At 50.2% G+C, this 23669-nt stretch overlaps 1 protein-coding gene across 1 annotated transcript in view; it reads right to left on the bottom strand.

Annotated features, from left to right (window-relative positions):
- NCAPH (non-SMC condensin I complex subunit H) overlaps window positions 1–23669 on the bottom strand; it is a 379053-nt gene that overhangs the window by 137341 nt on the left and 218043 nt on the right. The window contains exons 10-11 of the mRNA XM_086943336.1: window positions 16516–16664; window positions 4267–4370 (exon numbers count right to left, since the gene is read on the bottom strand). Of these exons, the coding sequence (XP_086799462.1) occupies window positions 4267–4370; window positions 16516–16664 (253 nt within the window). The remainder of the gene's footprint in view (window positions 1–4266; window positions 4371–16515; window positions 16665–23669) is intronic.

Below are 23669 nucleotides of genomic sequence, written 5' to 3'. Positions count from 1 at the left end.
TCATGCGCATTTTACAGATCTCCAGCGAGACGTCGGGCCTGTACATGAATCCACGTAAATCCACCCTCTGGGTGTTGGGGAAGGGTCCGCCGGTCGGGGACTAGGCAGCAGAGGTCCAGCAGGCCGCGGGAGGAATTAAATATCTAGGGGTGTTTCTTACCAAGATCCCGGCGGTTGCCTGGGAACGCAATGTGATGCCGGTCTGGGAACGGACGAGAGGCGGACATTAAGGTGTGGTCCCGAATGCCGTTGACCATCCATGGCAGGTCGGCCATATTTAAGATGGTGGCCCTGCCCAGGCTGCTATATCAATTGCAGAACCATCAATACCCGATCCCACCCATATGGTTTAAGCGCGTAAACTCGGTCCTGGGACAGTTCCTCTGGGAGGGTGGCTCTGCGCACGTGCTTTCGCTCCACGTACCAGGCGTCTCATCTTCTCGTCCTCAATGACTGGTGGTATGGGGACAGGGGAGACCCGGCCTATGCGCTGGAGAGACTACTGATGGAACCCCATACACTTCACACATTGCTTTATGCGCCGAAGATGCGCAGGGCCCTGCCGACGATGACGCAGGTTGTCTTCGACGTCTGGCAGCGGGCCCTGAGGCGGATGGGTTGGTGGCGAACACTGACGGAGGAGACTCCCCTCTGGCGCAATGGCCGCTTCCCGGGCCTTGCTACCCTGGAGGGATTTGCGGGTTGGGATGCTATCGGAATTTCTAGGCTGGGCGACGTTATGGCTGGGACAACGCTTAAATCGTTTCAGGAGTTGAAAGTAGAGTTGGACATGCCTAGCACACAATTTTTTCGATACTTGCAATTTCGTCACGCCCTGACTACGGATCTGGTGGGCCTGACTGCACTTCCGGAGTTTAGTCCACTGGAGGCCCGGGTCTTCATGGTGGAATTGGATTCCCCAAAAAATGTCTCGCATATACCAATCCCTGATCATACATTGCTCCTCTGACCTATGTTCACTTAAGGAGAAATGGGAGGAGGATGTGGGGCCCCTGGAGGAAGAGGATTGGAATGAGGAGCTGGCGAGTTCTCGAGGCGTAGCCATCTCGATTCGCCTCCGATTGATTCAATTTAAATACTTCCACAGACTGTACTACACACGACAAAGGCTATGGAGGGCGGGACTCATTGCATCCCCGGTGTGTATCCGGTGTGGGAGCGAGGAAGGTATTTTCCTCCATACAGTGCGGAGTTGTGGGTGCCTGGAGAGGTTCTGGCGTGGTGTTTGGACTGGTCTGGATGAGGCACTCGGATGGGTGCTCCCGCGTACACCGCGCTTGAACTTACTGCATGTCCTGGAGGGAGTGGGGGGCAATCTGTACAAGCGACATCTATTACTGCTGGGACTAACAATAGCTAAGCGCGACCTAGCAAGGGCCTGGAAGGACCCGCAACCCCCATCACTTTTCGCTTGGAAGAGAGGCCTGGACTTTTGTATGGGGATGGAGAGGCCCATATTACTGGCCCGCGGCTGCCCTAGTAAGCACTATAAGATATGGAAAAGGTGGGCAGACTACAGGGGACTCTGGCAAGAGCCCCCAGTGGAGCAGGATCCAGATCCGGACCTATGAATGAGTGTGATAACAGGATGGATGCGTGTGAATGGCTTGATCGATCGGCTACCGGGCAGGGGGGTCCCGGGTGGGTTAGGAGGGGGTAGTTAGGGATGGGGCTAGGGGGCACCGGGTAGGGGGGACTAGTTTCTTGTAATTGTTCCTATTGTTTTGCTCATGAAAAGTAATGACGGATTGCCTTATTGTACAACTTTATTGATACCTGACAGATGTCTCTAGAGCACAGAGTTCTGTAGCTGTTTATATGATCGGTCAATAAAATCTGTTTAAAAAAAAAAAAATCAATACTTAGACCACATAGCATCACAAAACTAACACTGCCAGCGGCACTGCGGCGGCAGGGTGCAAATTTAGCGTCACCCGATCAAACCCTTTTTAATGAACAACTTGCTTTGAACAAAGGATGCAGTCTTTGCACCGGAGGTTGCAAGAGGGAGACCATCGACAGAGGTAAATAGAGGTCCAGGGGCACCAATGCTTAAGTGCTTCGGGTGTAGAGGCGCCTTTAGAGGTCAGATTCCGCTTACCGGAGAGGGTAGCGGTCAGGAGCCGCCTCTGGATTCAGGCTGCAGGCCTCATCGTGGAGTGCAGGACGGGTTCAGTCAACACTGGACTTGAGGTTAGGATCGCTGGGAAATCTGTTCTCTACAGTGGGCCACCTGGACACTGGCCGAAGGAGTCTAGGTCAGAGTGGTCAGGATTCCCATTTACAGCTGGCACCCGGATCCTTGGTGTTGGATTCTTGGCAACAAAACAGCTGTCCTCTGGAGATCTGGTCTTTGTCAAAGTTCAGGCAGTCTTCGTCAGGGGTCTGGTAGGTGCTGGCTGCAGGACAGGGGTCTTCTCGCAGGGTCCTTGAAGCTGGAGACACGTCATTAGGGATGGGGCCAAATCAGTAGTCTTCAGGCTTTGTTGCATAGCGTCGTCTTCGTCCGTCTTCTTAGGTTGCAGGTAACTAGTTTCAAGGTCTAAGGGGGCCTCCTAAATACTAAATTTAGGTGGCGTTTAAAGGGAGTAACAGGTGGGTTCAATGGGCACCCCACCTGAGGTGACTACACCCTCTATTATGCCTCCCTCCTGTGTGAAGGGGCATAGTCCTAGCCTTGATTGGAAGAGACTCCTCATCTTAAAGATGGAGGGGACTGAACGATGTGCTTCACCTCTGCTCCCCCACCCTTGGGATGGAGTAGGCAGAGTTGGGCACACCTCCTGCTCTTCTAAGTTTTCCCACCGGTTTTCCCCCCCAAAGTGATGGTGAACCAGCGGGCTGCCATCTGCTGCTAGCGGCAGAGGTTGGGGCTTGCATTACAAAGGCGACAGGCATTTGAAGCTTCCCCTTCGAGCACTGTGCCAGTCTATGGGAGGAGGTGTAATATCTCCACCCAGGATATGGATTGTTTCTGGTCCCAGAAAGCAGAGGCTCCTAACCCTGGGGTCTAGAAACAGGTCTGTGTGGCAGGCTGCCTAAAGCCAGTCAGTGACCACACCAGGGTCGGTAGGTTTTCAAGGGGCACCTCTGAGGTGCTGTTTGAGTAAAAGTTACAATAAATCCCACATTGGTGTGGATTTTATGAGGAGTAGTTTGTTACCAACACTCCTCTGTTCAGTGAAGTCATCATGGTGCTGTGGAACTCGAATTTTTGAGTTTCCAGCCCATATGGCTTCGCATGCACATAAAACATTAAGGAATAGACCCTACTATTGTAGGGGCATATTTTGCTCATGTAGATATGCCCTCACCTGTGGTATAGTGCACCCTGCCTTAGGGCTGTATGGCCTGCTAGATGGGGTGACTTGCCTATATCGTCAGGCAATGCTGTCTGGCTTGGCACCCTGACTGTCATTTTCCAACTCACTGGGGCATGCAAGCTGCAAGGGCAGCTGCATGGTCCCAGTGAGGGAGTCCCAGGTGACTATCAGCAGCGTTTTGGCCCTAGGTACCCAGGGTACCATTTATTAAGGACTTCCAGGGAGCAGAAGTACCAATTGTGGATTTGTTTTTAGGGAAGAAGAACTGGCACAGGGGACCTGGTTGGCCGGGACCCTGTTCACTACAATCACAACCACATCAATTTCCAGGCAAAAAGTGGGGGCTAACCATGTCAATAGAGGCACTTTCTCACAGAGCCCTTCAACTCTAATCACTTACAAAGTTTTAAATTACATTTCCACAATCATCAAGCATAAAATGATAAGACGTTATTACACAGTCAGCATTTTGCATCAGCTAACTAATGGAATCAGGTGGATACTCCATAAAAGAGAAAGCTTTGCTTGGACAATTTACTTTGGAGGGAAGCTGCAATCCCCCTTTTACATCTTGTGGGGCATGGCTGACAATGACAATGCAGAAATCAGGCAAACCCTTAAATGGAGGAAGACTGGCACCAGAAGGGATCTTTGTACACATAGGGGTTAAATTCTAATCTCACTACACCACCAATCTGTCAGAACCAAGGAGCTACCAGAGGATTTTGGGGACAAGGGAGACAATTGTTTAGGTTGGTTATATGCACACTTTCTACCCCACAGCTATTTAAAGGTATAAAACCATCACTTTACAGCCCACACCTAAGCCTAGAACCACGCTGTTTATTTTTGAATCCGTACAAGATTCTAGCACCATGATACTTAAGGGTTTTAAATAACAAGCCCATTGAACATCACTTACCCGTGTCTCACGAAACAAAGCCTCAAAGTTCACATCATCCTCAAAGTTCAACTCAAAGGCCACTTTCGCCTTCTTTGAGCGGCTGCTTTTTTCGTTATTGTCAACTACAACAGATGAAGAAAAAAATGGGTTTTGTCAGCACCTGTAATCACATCACATTGTCCGTTTTAAGTTAAACAGGAGTGACTGCCAGAGTCCCACTCACAGAAATGATTCAAACACCTATTAAAAACGGCACCGAAAATCTTTGTTACCACATTCAGGCGGTCCATGGGCAAAGGAGAGACAAGGCCACCACTGACTTTTTATGAAAAGTAAAGACTAGATAATAAGTCCAAGTTGGAAAGTTACATACATATACATATACATAAGAATATCCTAAAAAGCTAGCATATCCATGGTATCTTGAGAGCCTGTTTGTGTGCAAATCTCTCAAAGTTGTGAGAGAAAAAAAAGATCCAAATCCAGTCTCATGATAATCATAATGTAAAACAAATGAATATACAAAGAATATAACAGAATAGCACTCTGTTTATAACAGTCTGGGGCATAAAAACAGCACTTCGGCCATAAATCGGATATTAAAGTAAATACATAGAAGAAAACACACCGGGTCACAATTACAATCTACTTGTCAAGTTGCATGTGCAGTTGAACAAAAAAATGACTCGGTATGTCGTCACAAAAACTAAGTGGAAAACAACTGGGATAGTGTAACCTTCCACAAGATGCTAAGGTGTGCATGGAATGCCTATCTAAGCAATGGTAAAGCATGAAAAAACATAAAAATCAAAGCATGAAGGGTGCTGACCCAAAGACAACTCTGTACTAGTACTTATGTACTTTTTACAAGCACTGATGACGTAAGGAATATCACTAGCTAATGCAGCCTGCAGCCAGACCTAAACAAAGAAGGTAAACTTGTCCAAACCAAATTCGGTCAGCATAGGTGCCCCCGTAGACCAACTTATTTTGACAAGTAGAATTCCTAGAATGTTTTACTTTCGTCGCCAGCTGGGGATATTATTGTCTTTTCTAGTGTTATTGTTGCATGCAAAACATTTTAATACAACAGAGACATATGAAGTACTGAATTTGCATACATGACCATAAATAGTGAGGCTTGCTTTAGCTGTGGATTGTAATGCATAGATGACATCACGTTAACAGCAGGGCATCCGCTGAAACCTGTGGGCGGAGGACAGAGCACCCTGTATCCCTACAATGAAGGGGTTCCTGAATGTCTGCTTAAAGTACTATTTGGTGTACTATCACCACTGCCTCAGTCTCCACACAACCAGCCTTGACCCGTCTACCTGTCCTCATCACCTGTTCTCCAAGCCCACTATCCCTGCATTGTTGGCACAACTTTCTGAAGTAGTAGTTAAGTGGGCAAGTTGGAGTTACTCCAGCATAATGTGGGAGTCCTACTACGCTGGGCCAGAACTTTAAGAGGATCAGCAATCCAATAGTTTATTAAACAATTAAAACCATAAACTAGATCATACAGTACATAGTAGTTTAAAAATACATACAAAAAGGATTCAAAAAGATTTGTCGGACAGCTGTTCTGGCCAATGAGCATCGTGTCACAAGCCCTTCACTTTCTTCAACTTTCCTTCTTAGGTATTTAAGTAGAGGTCCCAAATACAGAAATAAATTGGATAAAAGTGGCTAATCAGGGACTGGTCTTTTCCCTAGTGTTCAAAGTGCAAGTTTGCAATAAGGGCGCTGAAATCCCCTTAAATAGATTAATATAGGTAAATAAAGTGCTTATGTGCAGGACTGAGGCAGATATATATATATATATATATATATATATATATATATACACACGATGCCAGATGGGCTATGGTTCCCCCTGTAAAAGTACAAAAGACTTTGCATCACTAAAATACCAAGATAAACAAAATAGTTGCCTGTGCTGAACAGGATAGGTAACAGCTGATTATGGTGGTCTCTAGCAGCCCGTCCTTGAAGATTATATGCTCATGTTAAGTTTGCCTTAGAGGCTACTGATTTATTACGTTTTAAAGTTGGAATTGGGAACCCCCTCCAGATAACTCATCGCCCAACCTATAAGCTGATCATCTTTTTGAAAAAAATTCAACTGGTTTAGTCTAATATTCAGCATTGTGTTGCATGGGTCAGAACTTAAAATCTGCGGCACCACACCTTACGACCAGATATACAGAAGAGAGGGAGGACCATTAGATATGTAAACTCCCATTGAGCATACATACACAAAAAGCACTTTAGGCTTAAAAAAAATTAAGTCTGGGGCGTGGCCAAGATGGCGGCGGAGTAGGACGCACTTTAAGTCCCCTTCGGCTCCTTGCTTTGTATAGCTTTAATTCTAGCCCTGTTGGTGCCCGTCTGCAAGCTTACCCGCAGTGCTGTGCAGCGGGGAGCCGCCGGGCACTAGCTGGTGCCTTGCACGTCGCGCTGGGTCCGGACTGCGAGGGTGCAGCGCCGTGAGACCTGGGGAGACCAGAGAGTCTCGTGACCTGCGGTGCGGGGTGGCTGCGCGGCCCGGTGAGGAGCGGCCGGATCGCGAGTGCAGAGGAGACGAGTCCGCCGCCATCCCGCACATCATGTCTTGAGCAGAAGTGCCCCAGAGTGTGCGAGGCGGAGTGGAAGTGGGCCTCGACAGCAGCGGAGCTCGTGTGAGCGGGGGCCTGGGCTGCCGAGTTTTGCCGGCGGCATCAGCCGGAAGGCGGCCGTCATCGTGAGGGGCCGAGCCAACCGGTAGATAGCAGGCCCTAAGGAGAGCGAGCAAGGCCCGGCAGGAGCTGGGTGGCAAGACGGACCTCACCGCTGAGCAGACACGGAGCCCGCCTTCACCACCCCTCAGTAAACAGTGAGTGGGAAGGCCTGGGGTCTGCGGCTGGGCCTCGGCCCCGGAACTGCTGTGGCGCCGGGCGGAGGCGTGTGTGGCTCTGGAAGACACGCTGCGGCCTGCGAGTCACCGGTCCTAGCACTGGATGTGAGGTAGCAGAGGAGGCGCACCCCCGAAGGCTTGCAAAAGAGGCTGGCGCGATAGGCCCGATCGGGGCCTAGCAGTGGGAGTGGCGGCGGGAGCGGCCTGGAGGAAGGCGCGTTTCCATAGCAGTGACTTGCGGCCCCTGGCAGATCTGAGGCCCAGTGAGCATCTGGGTGCCCCATAAAGCCGTTGGTGCTAGGAGGACCATCGGGGAGCATCAACAGTGTTATTAAGATTGATGAGGACAGAGGTGGGCCGGGCTTTGCGATAACAGGGGCTGGCATGCGCTGGGCCTCCAGACTGCCCTAGAGCGGTGTCCCCAGGGGAGCGAGCGGTGCTGCACTGGGCCTGGCCATGTACCACTCCACTTGGGTATACCTGGATGCTCTGAATTTCGGGGTGCAGAGCGATAGCGGTGGGGCATACCCCTGTGGAGAGTGAAGGTGGGTAGCGATGAGGTGGCCTATGAAGGGCTGACGCAACATAGGAGGGTAAGGTTGGGAGCAGCGCCCGTCCACACCGCACTGAGCCGCGGCAGGCTAAAGATGGCCCAGTATTGCGGCGGAACGTACGGCCGGGAAGCACTGGCCGGGACCTGGAGGTTCGAGGTGGTGCCTATCGGGATTCCGGGAGTGGTAGTCCTAGCCTCTGCCTCAGAGTGACTGGGGGCCCTGCAGGACATGGCGACAACGACGTCCAGGACCCGGAAGGATAGGATGGTGAAGGAGGGGTCCCCGAAGATAGCGGCACAAACCACGGCGCCGGCCTCTGATAAATCCACCAGAACGGACGATGCGGAGGCCCCTGCGACAAAGGCGTTCATGTTAGAACTGTTTTCCGCGATCAAGAAGGACATAGCGGATCTGCGCTCCCAGCTCGCTTCTGACCTTCGAGAGGTTCGGCGCAATGTCGACTGTGTGTGGGAGCGGGTCGCAACCCTAGAGGAGCACGACCTGAGCACGGCGGAGGACATGCACCACCTTCAGCAGGACATGATCCGCCTCACTGAACAAAATTTGGACCTACAGGCCCACGCCAAGGACTTGGAAAGTCCCGCTGCAATAATATTCGGATCAGGGCGGTGCCCTGGAAAGGTGAGGGTACAAATTTGCGGGAATATGTGGGGTCCCTCTTTCTGCACATTCTCAATGAAGAAGACATGAAGGAGATTCAAATGGACCAAGTGCATCGGGTGGGGCTCCTGCAGGGTCCTAAGGCCCCTCCTCCGGACATATTGTTATGTGTCCATGACTTCCAGCTCAAAGAACGAATCTTACGGAAAGCTAGGGACCTGGTCCCCCTTCAGTTCAGAGACCACCGCCCCTTGCTCTCCCAAGATCTTGCTGCCTCTACACTGACGAAGCGCAGGGAATTCAAACCCATCACCAACTATCTCAGAGAGCAGAACGTTCCTTATTTCTGGGGTCACCCATTCCGGCTCATCTTCAAGTGGAAGGCCAAGTTCGTCCGGTACGATCATTGGAAGCAGCCCGAGTCATCTTGGGGCTGAAACGACCTGCCTCCCCATCCGAAACAGAGGGTTCTCCTGGCAGACAGCGAAGGTGGGCAAACCTACCCCAAAGGCGAAGCCCGACCTGACAGAATCTGATGGAGCATGGAGCGGCGGTGGCCTGGTTTTTCGGAGCTTTGTTTCAGTTCTGGGGTCAGGGGTAGGGGGGTGCTGGGGGCTCTGGGGTTTTGGTGAGGGAGGGATGGTGGGGAGGGGGGCAGTGGTGGTAGCACAGGGATGATCATTTACGGCAGGGAGCTGACTGGAGGGTCCTCACATGCATGGTGGGCCAGTGAAGGGGGGTTGGGCAACAAGGAAGGGGTTGGATCTGGCTTGGGTGGGCGGTTCCACGACACACTTGGTAGTGGGGGGGGATTAGAGGCTGGGAGATTCAGTCACTTGTTCGCTCAGTGCAGAGGGTTGGGGTGGGTATCCCCTGAGATGCAGTGTCCTTTGTCCTACCGATGATGCTGCTTACTCTAGGGACGTGGAATGTTAAGGGACTGAATTCTCCCCAGAAGCGCCAAAAGGTGTGGAAGTATATCATCGACCACCAGTTAGACGTGGTTGACCTGCAGGAGACCCATCTGACTAAAACAGATGATTCACGCCTTAAGCACAAACAGTTCCCACTTATTAATAGGTCCTTCGCCGCCACGAAGCAGAGAGGTGTGGCCCTTGTGTTTCGCTCGCCCTTGCACTTTCAACCTATGGGAGTACAGAGTGATAAGGAAGGGCACTGGTTCATGGTGAAGGGTCTCATGCGGGGCAGATTATGTACCTTTATCGTAATGTATGCACCTAACACTGGCCAGAATGGATTTCTCCAACTCATCTTGGGGAAAATTACAGATTTTGCTGAAGGGCATTGATCATCATGGGGGACTTCAATATGGTGTGGCAGAAAGACCTAGATAGCACGCACTCACAGAGATCCGACATGGGCTCGTTTTCCTCGGATACTCAGCAGAAGTTTTTAGACCTGGGCCTTTTCGATGCGTGGCGGTCCCTATACCTCTAATCTAGAGACTATACTTTCTTCTCCCATGTCCATCGCTCTTATTCCCGACTTGACCACTTCTTCCTGAGCCAGTCCTTACGAGGCAACCTTCGCGAGGCCAAGATTTTCCCCACTGTCAGTTTCTGACCATAGTTTGCTGGCAGTATGCCTTTGTTGGGGTGTGAAGGATAAGACCAGTCCTAGATGGTACTTCACGGAGTCCCTGGTTCGGGACAAAACCTCCTGTAACACTCTGCGGGGAGCAATAACAGTTTTTTGCTCCTAACGTTCCAGGGGATACTTCAGTATTCACCACATGGGACGCTTTTAAAGCCTGTGTTCGTGGGCAGCGCATGGGCCTGAATGCTGCTCTTAATAGACAGCGTGGTCGAAAAAAAGGGAACAATTAGAGGAGGAGCTCTCCACTCGAGAGACTGCACACAAGGCAAACCCCTACAGACAAGCATTGCGGCAATTAACGGCAGTTAGAGGTAAACTCCGGACACATCATCACAACAGGGCAGAATATACTCTGCTAAAGTTAAGACGTCTTTCCTACTCCCAGGGTAACAAAGTAGGGAAGCACCTCGCCAGGCAGCTGTGGGACAAGAGGGAGTGGGAATACGTTGGGGGGATCCGGGACACTCAGGGGGTACTGACGCACCAAGATGAGGCGAAGGCTGAGCTCTTCGGTACCTTTTATAAAAACCTTTATTCGGGAGACCCTCTTGATGCTGCCGTGCAAAAAGAGTACCTGCAGGCATTATCACTACCACAGGTGTCGGCGGAGTGGAATGAAACGCTTTCTGCCCCCTTCACCAGGGAAGAGGTGCTAACTGCCATTAAGGCCTTGAAACCCCATAAGTCTCCGGGGGCAGGTCGGTACACGGCCATTTTCTATAAGACCTTTGCCTCTGAACTTAGTCTGGTTGTTCAACAGCATGGCAGATGAGGGCAGGACCGCGGACACGATGGCTGAAGCTCTAATCTCGATCATACCCAACCCGGGAAAGACCCTAGTAGGTGTGCCTCCTATAGGCCGATTGCCCTCCTGAATCTGGATGCAAAACTATATTCCTCCATCATTGCTCAACGGCTCAACGACCTGATGCCGCCACTCATACATCCGGACCAATCAGGGTTCAATAAAGGGCGACAGACCCATGACAACACGAGGCGGGTGATCCACCTGATTGAGAAGGCCAACAAGTTTAAAATTCCGGCGGTTCTGGTGGGGCTTGATGCCGAGAAGGCGTTTGATAGGGTGGATTTGTTTTTTTTATTCCAGACATTGACCACCTTTGTTATGTTATGTTTTGTTATAACAATTTATTATGCGCACAGCGACTCCAGCGAAGGAGCGTCCCGGCGCAGAGACAAGGAGCAAAATAACACAACAGAAGAGATAGGGCCTCAGAAAGATGGCTAAAACAGAAATGTCTTAATGGCTCTACGGAAAGACAACAGGTCCTCAAGCAGCCGGATTTCAACTGGGAGGGTGTTCCAAATTAATGCAGCTTTCACCCTGAAAGAACGACCCCCCCATCCTGCTGAGCCTAAATCTGGGGACAACAGCAAGGTCCTGACCTTGAGATCGAAGATTGCGGGTGGGAGCATAGAAGGAAATTGAGTTGGACAAAATTTCAGGGCCTATACCTCTTAGGATTTTGAAGGTCAAACAAAGGACCTTAAAAAGAATACGCTTCCTTACAGGGAGCCAATGCAGGGAGCGGAGGACATTAGCCACCGGGCAGAATCTAGGTAGGCCGACAATGGCTCTCGCCGCTGCGTTTTGCACCCGCTGCAGACGAGTTAACATAGCCTGGTTAGCCCCAGCCAGCAGAGAGCTAGCGTAGTCCAGACGGGAGATGATAGTTGCCTGGACTACAAGCTGTCTGGTAGGGGCATCGAAGAATTTAAGAACTGGTCTTAAACGTCTTAACAGTCCAAAGCAACAGGCTGCAATTTTTTTGGTATGCCCTACAAAGGTAAGGCTGGCGTCTAACCAGACCCCTAGATTTTTCACCTCCGACACCGGGGTCGGAGTAGGGCCCAGCTCCGAAGGCCACCACTGATCGCCCCAGAGCTCCACTCCCTTCCCGACAACCATAACCTCTGTTTTTGTGGCATTGAGCTGGAGACAGTTACCTGTCAACCAGCTGGCCACCGCCTTCAGTCCAGACTGAAACCTGGGGGCATCCTGTTCCGCATCCCCGCTGAGAGTAACCGCCAGCTGTGTGTCATCGGCATATCAGACCAAGGTTAGGCCCCACTGCCTCGCGACATCAGCCAGCGGTCTCACGTAAAGGTTGAACAACGTGGGACTCAGCGAGGACCCTTGCGGAACCCCCATGGCCAGAGGCTGGAACCTGGACTTGAAGGGAGGGATGGCAACACAGAAGGAACGGTTGTCCAGGAAGGAGCGGAACCATTGCAGCGCCTGGCCACCGATGCCAATCTCCTCGAGCCGCTGCAGGAGGATGCTGTGAGATACAGTGTCAAAGGCGGCGCTAAGGTCTAACAAAATCAGCGCCGCCGTCTGACCAGCATCCAGCCTCGCACGGAGATGTTCCACCATCACAAGAAGGGCAGTCTCTGTGCTGTGACCAGCACGGAAGCCATTCTGTGTGGGATCGAGGGCATTGGTCCGGGCTAGATGTTCAGACAGGGCCAGATTGACATGGGCCTCTGTCAGCTTAGCTGGCCAGGGTAGCAGCGAAATGGGACGATAGCTTTCCGGCTTAGAAGGGTCCAGAGAGGGTTTTTTAATAAATCGGAGACACCACTGCCTGCTTCCAACTGGTAGGAACTACCCCCGACTCCAGGGAGAGGTTGACAAGGGAGCGTACAGCCGGGCGTCCCAAAAAGGTCTGGTCTCGAAAGAGGGCAGGCCTCACTGGATCAGATGGAGACCCAGATTTAACTTGCATGGCAAGTTTATCAAACCCATCCGAGGTGAGAGGGGGAAATGAGAGCAGGGTGGTCTGATGAGGTGTCTCATTGGAGCTCCCCAGCACATTTCCAATACAAGGGAATGTCCGATATATAGCTTGGACTTCTCCTCTAAATTTTTGACAATGATCCGGGCGAATAACCGCTCCCCCAGGTCCAGAGTAGCGGTAAATGGGCATTTGTCCTCCTTTTTTGAGCACACATGGGGCACTAGGCAGGGATGTCCTCTATCGCCTCTGCTTTTTGCCCTCAGCATAGAACCTTTAGCATTGGCGGTTAGAAACAATTCAGACATCCATGGCCTACCCTTCATTGGGAAGTCACATAAGATCACTCTCTTCGCAGACAACGTCCTTCTCTCCCTCTCTGATCCGGCCCACTCCCTTTCCCACGTGCAAGCGGACCTGGAGCGCTTTGAAGTGGTAGAGGGGTTTAAAATCAACTATGACAAATCTTACGTCCTTAACCTCACACTCCCCCAATCTGAAGTCCTCCAGCTCAAGGCGCCAACACCCCTTCCGTGGGCCAACTCCTTTATTCAGTACCTGGGGATCCACTTGACCCCCACGCTGGGAAAACTCTACTCTGCCACCTTCCCCCCACTCCTAGCCAAGATTCAGGCGGACCTGGCCCGGTGGAAGCCGATGTTTATATCATGGCTAGGGAGGATTCATGCAGTTAAAATGTCCCTTCTCAAATTATTGTACCTGTTCCAGGCCCTCCCCATTGAACTAGACGGGGATTTTTTCCGGCGAATGAAATCTATGATGTTACGCTTTATTTGGCAAGGGGGTCGCGCACGCTTCTCCTTCGCCAATTTGCGCAGACTGAAGAAGGAAGGAGGCGTAGGGCTCCTTGACATGCATTTGTATTACAAAGCGGCACAGCTCCGAGTACTGGTAGAGTGGTCGCAACAAGAGTCAGAAAAACACTGGTTACACATGGATCGGAGTGTTGCAGGGAGGACGGTTTGGGACTTGGTGTGGAAGCCCAAGAGCGACAGGCCCAAAAATGCCTATATTAGTACTCCCACTAGCACCACTTTGAAGGTTTGGGATTCAGTCTCCAGGGACGATAGGTGTACTACGTCCCCCTCCCCGTTTACGCCCATACACTTTGTATGTATGTATAGCGACTTATACTGTCACCTAAAGGGTATACTTGGCGCTTTGACTCCATAATCGCAATACAGACAGAGGAAGATCAGATAGCCCTGGGAAAGAGGTGAGACTTCAGACCCTTTTTAAAGTGGGTCAGCTCATTCAGCTTCCTTAAAGAGAGTGGAAGAGAATTCCACAATTTGGCAGCAGTAAAGCCGAAGGAGCAACCGCCTGTTCGCATCCTCTGAATGCGGGGGACCCCAACCAAAAAGGCAGAGGAGGAGCGTAAAGGCCTAGCTGCAGAATACCATTTAAATTTGTTCTGGAGAGCAATGGGTCCCAGTCCATGAAGTGCTCTGAAGACAATACACGAAGCCTTGAAGCTGATCCACTGCTGTTTAGGCAGCCAATGAAGGTCTTTAAGAGCCAAAGATGAGGATGCAGAACGCACGCGTGAAAGAGCCAACTGGGCTGGCATATTCTGGATCCGCTGCAGTGGCTTTATCAAAGAGCGAAGTAGTGCGTTACAGTAGTCTAACCTACTGGGTATAATACTGCGCACTACCTCAGGTCTCGCCAACAGAGGTAACATAGGGAGAATTTTGCGCAGCATTCTTAATAACATCAGGCAAGTGCTAACAGTCTTGTTAATGTGGACGTCCAATTGCAGGTGAGGACCAAAAATTACACCCAGATTACGAGCAGAACCAGCTGACTCAACAGTGTTCCTAGTGAAATCGTCGGGCAGAGGGCGCTGGATTTTATCCAGCGAGCAATGTAGAACTTTAATCCCGCCTTCCCCCCAGCACTGACCGAGGGCCCCTCTGAGGCTTAGAAGGAGGGAGGCTGTCTGGCACTAACACACCTATTCCATAACTTTGACCCGCTCACCTTTGACAGCTGCAAGAGGGACTCCAGGGTTCAGGAGAACGAACGATACCACTATGCTCAGTTGCTTCATTGGGCGCTGTCCCCGCAGGTGAGAGAGGCCGCTACACGGCCCCTCACGAAGTTCGAAGCTTTCCTGACCAAGACCTCCTCCATGAAGGGTGCCATCACTTTTATATATGGGTTCCTGCTTTAGACGGCAATTTCCCCTAGACCTCGTTACGTGTCCCTGTGGGAGGGGGTCCTTCAACAGGAGATCTCTGAAGCGGAATGGACGCACTTATGGTCAGATATAGCCAAATTTAACCACTACGTGGAGCTTAGGGATGCGCACATGAAAACCATGATGGATTGGTACCTACACCCAGCCAAGCTGAGACAGATATTCCCTGGCACTTCAGATAGATGTTGGACGGGTTGTGGGCTATTAGCAGACTTCCAGCATATTTGGTGGGACTGCCCTATTATCCGTCTGTTATGGGAGGAATTTCTTGCCCAAATTAAGGAACTGTTGGGATACCCCATTCCTACTTTGATAGCCACTACCCTACTAGGCTCTGTGATCCCAATCTCGAGCATCAGACAAAAGGATTATGTGGCTCAGCATTGGGGCGGCCAAGCTCACCCTCGCTGCAGCGTGGAAAAGGAAGGAGGCACCAGCCATCTCCCTTTGGCATGCGCGTCTTTGGAAGCTACCGAGTATGGAGAGGATGGCCGACATCTTCCTGGATGATTTTAAGAACTTTGAGTTTCGCTGGGGCCCATTGGTTGATTTCCTCTCCAAGGGTCTTCCGTCCGCAGTGTGTCCTGCTAGCGTTAGATCCCTCCACCTATTTCAATTGTAATCTCATACGCTATGAGTCTTGCCCTTGTCCTATGCAAGTTGCTACCACCACTGGGGGAGGGAGGTAGTTTTACTGTGTTTGTTGTTATTAATGCGATTTCCCTCATATCGTTTCCTCTATGACAATACCTGCCAGGGACTGCACACAGACGCTCTCCGACTGACTCAGCATGAGGGGGCGGCTGTCTATTCTTGCTTGAGGAACATAGGTTATCAGCCGACCCGTTGGGAGGGCATTTGTCCTGAACTTTCCCAGACCTCCCACTTAAATTACAAGCCGCTGGGTATTCCCCATATAAGTCAGGATCTGCACCTCTCAGAGAACTACTCTGTATGTTGAGGGTCTGTCTCCTGGGAGCAGTCCGGCGAAACATGTTGCATGCGGGCTGGAATTTCAATGCTGACCCCTGCGCGGGACGATGTGCGGGATTGTCGCATGTTTTTGTGTTTTAAAATGTCAATAAACATACCTTTGAAGAAAAAAAAAATTAAGTTGTGCATCTTTAAAAACTGTTTGCAGCTCAAAAGGTGTGTTGACACTTCCACCCTTTCCATATTTGAAATGTTCTCCATAAAACACAAACCAAATACCCTTTATGCAAACAATTCTTTAAAGGATGATCATTTAAAAACAAGAATAAAATTACTGAAATGCCAGAATATTTCAGAAAAGTAATGAATTTCAGAAAACATTTGAAGTATGTTCGTTTTTGGAGGGTTACTAGTTATCTATACATTGATAACAGTTCTATTGTCTATTAAAGACGGGCAAAGCTTGTGTACACCTATCAGACGCTGCTGTACTGTAACAGAAATCTGTGCAGTTAATTCTAGCTATTTTGACCATGCACATGCTGCATTTTCAGATTAGATTCGATACAGAGCTTATAAGCAGCATGCAATTTTGTCTTCCAAACACATTTCAATTGCATGCAGCTCTCCCAACTCATCTATAGAGTAAAACTTGCATACCTTTCAGCCGGGGTCGGAACCTCCAGTGCTCCGGGCCAGCCCACATGGACATTGTGCGAGGACTGAAGTAGGAATATTCTCCAGGTTTCACAGAAAGTTGTAGGCACATGGTGCTGATGTCTCCATCCCCAATGGGTATTACCTGCTTACTGAAAAACACAAAAGTAAAAATGCCTTAGAAATAAGGCATCATTGTGAAAGAGAAGAGTCTTCCAAAGTACCGGAGACTGAAATAACAGTATGTGAAATGCTCTTAAGAGGGAAACTCAGCACACAGAGAAATCTAAGGCAGTATTAGCACAGGTATAAAAGAAGTCATATTGGTAAATCCACAATTGTTGCCCCTGCCCCGGTACTGCATTGCACACCACCAAATCACATGCTGCAGCACGGATACAAATACATCAGATGCATCTCCCAAAATAAGCACCGCATCGCAATCTAGGTTCTATTTAGTCTACCGCCCTACCTCGATGCCCAGCTGTAAGAAAGAGCCCTCTTTTTGCATGGTTGCTCCCGCTCTTTGCCAAACTGTTGATGTACTTTGAGTATGCCCTGGGTTCCTGCCGACCAGGAAGCCAGGACCTATGTTCTTTCCCTAAACTGCATTGATACAAAACCCAATTGGCACTATTTTGCCACATGTAACTCCTATGTTAATGGTGCCAAAAGTACCAAGGGCCCTGCGGCCAGGGAAGGCTGCTATGGGCTGCAGCACTTATTGTCCCACCCTTAGAGGCATTGTACCTTTACAGACACTGCCATTGCAGGATGTGTGTTTCGGTGCAGAACAAAGTGAAGAGTCGACATGGCACACATCCCTGTGTGCCATGCCTCCAGCCCGCTGCCCTGGCATAGGCAATCCACCCCTCCAGCTGGGTGCACTATACCAGTGGTGAGGGTACAGGTGCATGAGCCCTACAGTGTCTAAACTAATTCTTAGACATTGTAAGTGCAGTAATGCCGTTTAGAGTATATGGTGCTGGGAGTTTGTCATTACAAATTCCACAACACCATAATGGCTTTACTGAAAACTGGGACGTTTGGTATCAAACTTCTTAGCACATTAATCCCACACTGATGCCAGTGTGGGATTTAATGAAAATGCACTCAGGGGGCATCTTAGAGATGCCCCCTGAAAAACAGCCTAACTCTAGTGTCTTGGCCGTGTGGCTGCTTGCCCCCTGCCACCAAAAGACCTGTTTCTGGACCCCTGGGTCAAGAGCCTGCTACTCTTGGGGGTGTGAAACAATGCACATCCTGGGACGAGGTGCCAATCCTCCTCCCCAAGGATGGGCAGGGTTCACGAAGGGGAAGCTTCAAAGTTTTGCCGCCTTTGTGAGCTACCCAAGCTATTTGCTGCTCCCAGGAGCTGGCTCCCACCAGTTCTGACCTCCACTTTGGGCAGGAGAATCAGCTGGAAAACCAAGTCAGGAGGCGAGGTGTGCCCAATTTTCCCAACACCACACCTCAGGTGAGGGAGGCGAAGTGAAGCATAACTCAGGCCCGCCATTTTGCAGATGGGGGACCCAGCCAACCAGAGTGAGGCATATGCTCCCCTCCCACTGGCGGGTGGCATAATAGGGGGTGTACCCACCCCAAGGAAGGGACCCATTGGTCTCTACCTGTACCTACCTGTAACGCCCCTAAATGTAGTATTTAGGGGCAACCCTGAACCTTGCCTCTTTAGACAAGAACAGACCAGAATAGAGAGGAAGGACCGAATAAGCCATGCTGAACTAAGAAGAGGACACCCACCGACTTGGCCCAAGCCCTACCGGCATGTCAACATCTCGAACCTGCTCCAGCGAAATCCCAGTGTGTCCGGCAGCCAGCAGCCCCCAAGATCCCGGAGGATCTGCCATGCCTTCCCAAAGCAAGACTGTCTCCTGTGAGCACCGGATTTGCTCACCCAGACTATGGCTCTGGCCAAATCCACAAGTCTGCACCAGACGCTCCCACAGCACGAGTTCGAGGGGCACAACACCACGAGGAGGTCTTCACGGCGATCCGGACCGGAGATCTGGTGATCTCTGACCTGCCTCGATTCTCCAATCAACACCTGCCGCCCCTTTCTGGAGGATGCCCCCGACCGGAGCAGGTAAGAAAAACTGGACGCCTAAAGACCCCCCTGCACACAACTTCCCACAGTCTTGGGTGGCACAACCAATGGTGTCCCAGCATCCCCAGGCATCCCAACTTACCTCTCCAACCGGTGGTCACCTCCAGAAGATCTTCGTCCCAGAGACTGCAGTGTTTGTAGCAACCGGAGAATCTCTATTGAAATCAACAGGGCACCCAACGTCAAAAAAGCACCCTGCAACCAGCCGCCCCTGTGCTGCTGCAGGTGAACTTTGTGTTTTTACTCGGATCCCACTTTGCCCTGAACCTAACACCAGGAGCTTCTCTCCCACAACTTTTTAGCCTGCTCGCGAACATCCACCAACCGGAGGACCCCTATTGAGGCCCCCTATTCCCGATTGGAAAACATTGGGCCTCAGCACTCTGCACCCGGCTGCCCTAGGGCCGTTGGGGGGTGTTCTTAGAGTGCATCCTCGACCCTGGTTCTAATCCCAGAAACCCAACTCCCACAAACAAATACTTACCTCTAAACCGATATTTTCATTTCCTTTCATAGGATTGCACTGACTGCTTTAGTTTGAAAATTCTTTTAAGTGTGGAGTTGGTTTGTATGAAACCTTAAAAAACAGCAAATATACAAAAGTGAGTAACCTACTTTTGATCCTGGATATGTCTTAGTGTGATAGCTAAGTAAGCGAAAGAAGGTTCTGTTGTGTAGAAGGTGTTAACTTTCTAGAGCACTGTATGAACTAATTTCAATTTATAGCAACCGTATCTCACCCGCCTGGACAGGGAAACAATTTATTTATTACTAACAAACGTGACTCAAGATGCTCTCTACTGTTTTTGTTTATCAGAATTAAATCATTCATAGATATTCACAAATGTAGTGGATAAAGGTTGTCAACATAAAATGAAATATTTACATATAGAAGTGATCATATGAAATAAGTGCTCAGTGCTCAAGGAGTTTACAATATATACAGGGTGGTCAAGGTTTTATATACGTGAGGGATAGGCCAGATAATTATGTAGGACAAATGGCTCAGTTCACTGATAATGTTCTTTGCGATGTGCAGAGCCTTGGTCAATCTGGGTCTTGCGTAATCATTGAAGTTTCAACCCATAATGTGCTCCGTTCGGTAATCACGTAGGGTCTTCATCAGGACAGGGCGGGGGATGGTGGGGGCGCAGTGACAGCCCTAGGTAAGCCGGACAAAGTCCTGGCTGCGGTAGCAACAAGAGCAAAGGACCACTGGTGGTAGAATCAAGGTGGACCCAAGCGTCGTTTTCTCTAATTTGTGTAGAATCAATGCGTCTTGTGACTTTCGTGTAGAATCAATGCGTCTTGTGACTTTCGTGTAGAATCAATCCGTCTTGTGACTTTCGTGTAGAATCAATCCGTCTTGTGACTTTCGTGTAGAATCAATCAGTCTTGTGACTTTGTCCCCAGTCACAAGACAGATTGATTCTACACCCTGACCCTCTGATAAAGCCTTACTACTCGCACATACTACCACAAATTGAGAGCAATGTATTATCTACTTTTACCTCTGCCTGCCTTTGGGGTTCCGCTGGACTCTACACACTATACCCTACTTTGGTATAGTATATACAGAGCCAGCTTCCTACACCAGCAGGACAACTGTTAAAAAGCTTGATGTCAAGAAAATGGATCCTTAACTTCAAGAGAACAGGAATTGCTAGGGAGAGGGGTACATTTATTAAGAAGTTTTACAGAGCTGCACACCTTTTGGTTGCTTCAGAGCAGAGAAAATCTTGAACAGACCTATTTGAGTCATTTTGCGTTCAACAGTGAAGAGGAATGTTATCTGACGTAGTTAGTTACAACCTCTTTGCACACAGAGGGAGAAATACATTTTAGTAAACAATTTACAACACTGTACGCTGTGGTTCTCCAGTATTTACATCTTTAATAGATTCACATAATTGAATCTTCACAGTCTGAGGTGGAAGACCCACAGTAATAAGTAATGTAAAGCCACATATTGAACAGTAAAGCTTAAGCAAGTTACATTGTTAACTAATTCATAGTTTTAATAAGAACCAAACTCCAGCCAATCAGATAGTAGCTCCTGAGTCACGCATCCCAACAACTATCATACCTCAGATTTCAAACCACTAGTGTAAAGGTAAAAAAATATTAGGTATACAATACAGTGAGCTTTAATGGTTAGGAGAATGGGTAGAATATGAATCTACGAGAGATCAATGATGGAGACCCAAAGGGTACAGATAAGTAACTTGTTCTTACTCCAGAACTGAATCATTACAGAGATTCACATGCTTGAATCTGAATAGCAAGCAGTAATAAACTGATTAGAACATGCTACAATGTGGGGGTGGGGAAAAATATAAGCAAAATAAACTTTAGGTATATAAAGGATAGCTCTCTTTATTGAAATAGAATGCTAGCAGTTTGAACCACTATTGCACTGTCTTTTGTTATGGCATCTAGACAGTAGTGCCCGGTGATCGTATGCCTGTGTTTTTATGAAGCTGCTCTGCATATATCAGGTTATGAAACGCTTGCAAACAGGGTAGTTTGATTTCAGAAGTAAGTTTTCAAAATTATCGGTTTGTTAAGATGAAAGTCAGATACAGTGAGGATTTGTTCTCAAAATGACTACTACTTAGGATGCATTTAAGGCTGTTTAATAGTCTTATATACAGTGAATGTCTGACTCTTGTGGATCCTCCTGGCAGAAGTGACGGCCAGCAATTAATGAATTTTCCAAGAAAGAGGTTTTAATTCAGCCTTATGAATGGGTTCAAAATGACTTTTCAATAATAGGGCTAAAAGAGTGTTCTGTTGCCAAGTAATATAGGTTTTTAGGTCTCGGGACCGTTAAGCTGCGAAGCAGCTTCCGGTCCGGAGAATTAATGTCCTCTAGTGGGGCTTCAGAACCCGCCTCCCTGCTCTGTCTCTCCACCATTGGCTGGCTTACTAAAAGGAGGCCAGCCATTGGAGGAGAGAGCCGTCCCTCCAAAGAAGCTCCGTCTTTTTCGGATTCGGGGGCGTGATTTTTTGCATTCTTTAGCCCTGTGACGCCCCTGAATCCGAAAATGGGCGTGCGTTTCTCCGAGGCATTGTCTCCTTGCCTCGGAGAAACGTGGTGGTGTTTTCGGAGCTGCTCGCCTCCCTTCCCTGCTGCTTGCCTCCCTTCCCTGCTGCTTTTAGGAGCTGCTCGGCTCCGCTCGCCTCCCTCCTCCCTCGCGCTCTCGCCTCTCCTCCCCCCCCCCCTCCGCTGCAGCTCTTCTCCGTCGTGCTCTGCTGCTCCCCGGCCCCCACCCCTCCCTCCCGCATTAGTCAACGCACCTCTACCCCAAACTACAGTGAGACTTGGTAAGCAGCACTCCAGCTCTCCACCGCTCCAATCACACAGAATTAACCCTTGGCCCCGTTTCCCTCTTGCACCGCACCCTGCTCTGTCAAGGCCGCTCCAGCCTGCTCCACAGCACCATGCCGTTCATAGCTGTGCTCTCCTGCGCCACTCTGCTGCCACAGGTATGAGGCCCAGCGTACACAAGCAGTGCACCCCAATCTTCCCTGTAGCGCCCACTTCAGCAGCAGCCACGCAGCGCTACCAGGACACCGGATATTACTGTGTAATGTGCACGCATGCTGCACGGAGACACCCAGCGCCGCCAGCCGAGACGGTGCTCGTGAGAGACTGTCAGAGTCTGGGCGAGTGGGTGAGGCCATGGCGGGGACACTGGACGCCCGGGGCCAGGAAGTGAGGCAGGAAGCGCCTACACTCACAGCACCGGGAAGAGGCGCTGTGCCCTGCCCAAGTGAACCAGGCAGTAGGAAGAGGGCGTTGGCATCTCGTGGCAATGCGCCACCTGCCCGTGACCAGCTCCTGACACCTGCATGGCCCGCTTCGCGCGTGGGGTGGGTGGGCACACCTGGGCGATGGCGGAATGGGGGGGCACAGGAGCCATCCTGGAAGATCAAGGGTGGGGGCGCAGCCAGCAGCCTCTTCCCAACAGGTAGCTCGTGGGGGCACAGTGATTGAGCGCAGACCGAAAGAAATCCAACAGAGACACTGGTGGTAAAACAGGGGGTGCTTAGAGGGCAGTCGGGGAGAAAACCAACTTCAAGTACATATCTAAGCCCGTCCCTCGAGAAGAGGGGAACCGGCTGGTAAGCATGACGGACACACAGCCCCCTTTCCTCGCTCCTCCTTAGCGCCCCCCATGCAGCCTTAAGCGCTTCCTCCCAGGACTAGAGATAAGCCACATCCACAAGCCCCCCTGGGCTAGAGCCCCTCCCACAGCACGGGCTGTCTCATCACTACTGTGACCGGACTCACGAGCAGATAACATTCCTGTATCACTGCTTTGGAAGAGTGCGCTCACGGGGGAAGGAGTTTTTTTTATGTTTAAATGGGAATCGAGTTGCTTTAGTGCAAAAAGCCACGAGTGTGTGCCATCACGAGGGCACTTGTCAGGTGACTGACTGCCCGTGTGACCTGCGGCACAACACGGTATTTGATTAACTGGATACAAATCCATGTAAAATTAGTAAACGTAGCGATAAAAATGTTGCTTTACATTTTTCTCTTTCGATGGGTAACTCGCCAGCCTCGAACAGCTCAGCTCTAGTGTATTGAAATGTGCACAGTTGTTGTTGTGTTTTGTTACACACACCTTTGCACTTCTGACGCTGCTCAGCAGCGATCACGGCTCCCAGGGCCCGTCCCTGCACACGACGGGCTCACGGCTGAACCCGCCACCCGGGCCTCCAGCCCGAGGCCTACAAAACCCGCCTGTCCAGTCACGCGGACCCTGCAGATTTCCATAACGGAGCAGTGTCGGAGCTCATGCATCTCATCTGCATACATTAGCATACGCGCCGCCCCAGGGGGACTCCCCTTTATAAGACTGGATAGGGCCACACAGCGCGGGAACTATAGTGAGAGCACACCAGAGGTAGGCCAACAAGCAGGGAGTCAGTCAGCACAGAGGCTCATTAGTGCAACAGGTTAATTATACAGTCGCCAGCTGCACCAACGGACTTCGGGAACCACACCTCCCACACACTTCCG

The sequence above is a fragment of the Lissotriton vulgaris genome, chromosome 11, assembly GCF_964263255.1.
Source record: "Lissotriton vulgaris chromosome 11, aLisVul1.2, whole genome shotgun sequence".
NCBI classification, from domain to species: domain Eukaryota; kingdom Metazoa; phylum Chordata; class Amphibia; order Caudata; family Salamandridae; genus Lissotriton; species Lissotriton vulgaris.
This window is presented reverse-complemented; position numbering and strand designations above follow the sequence as displayed.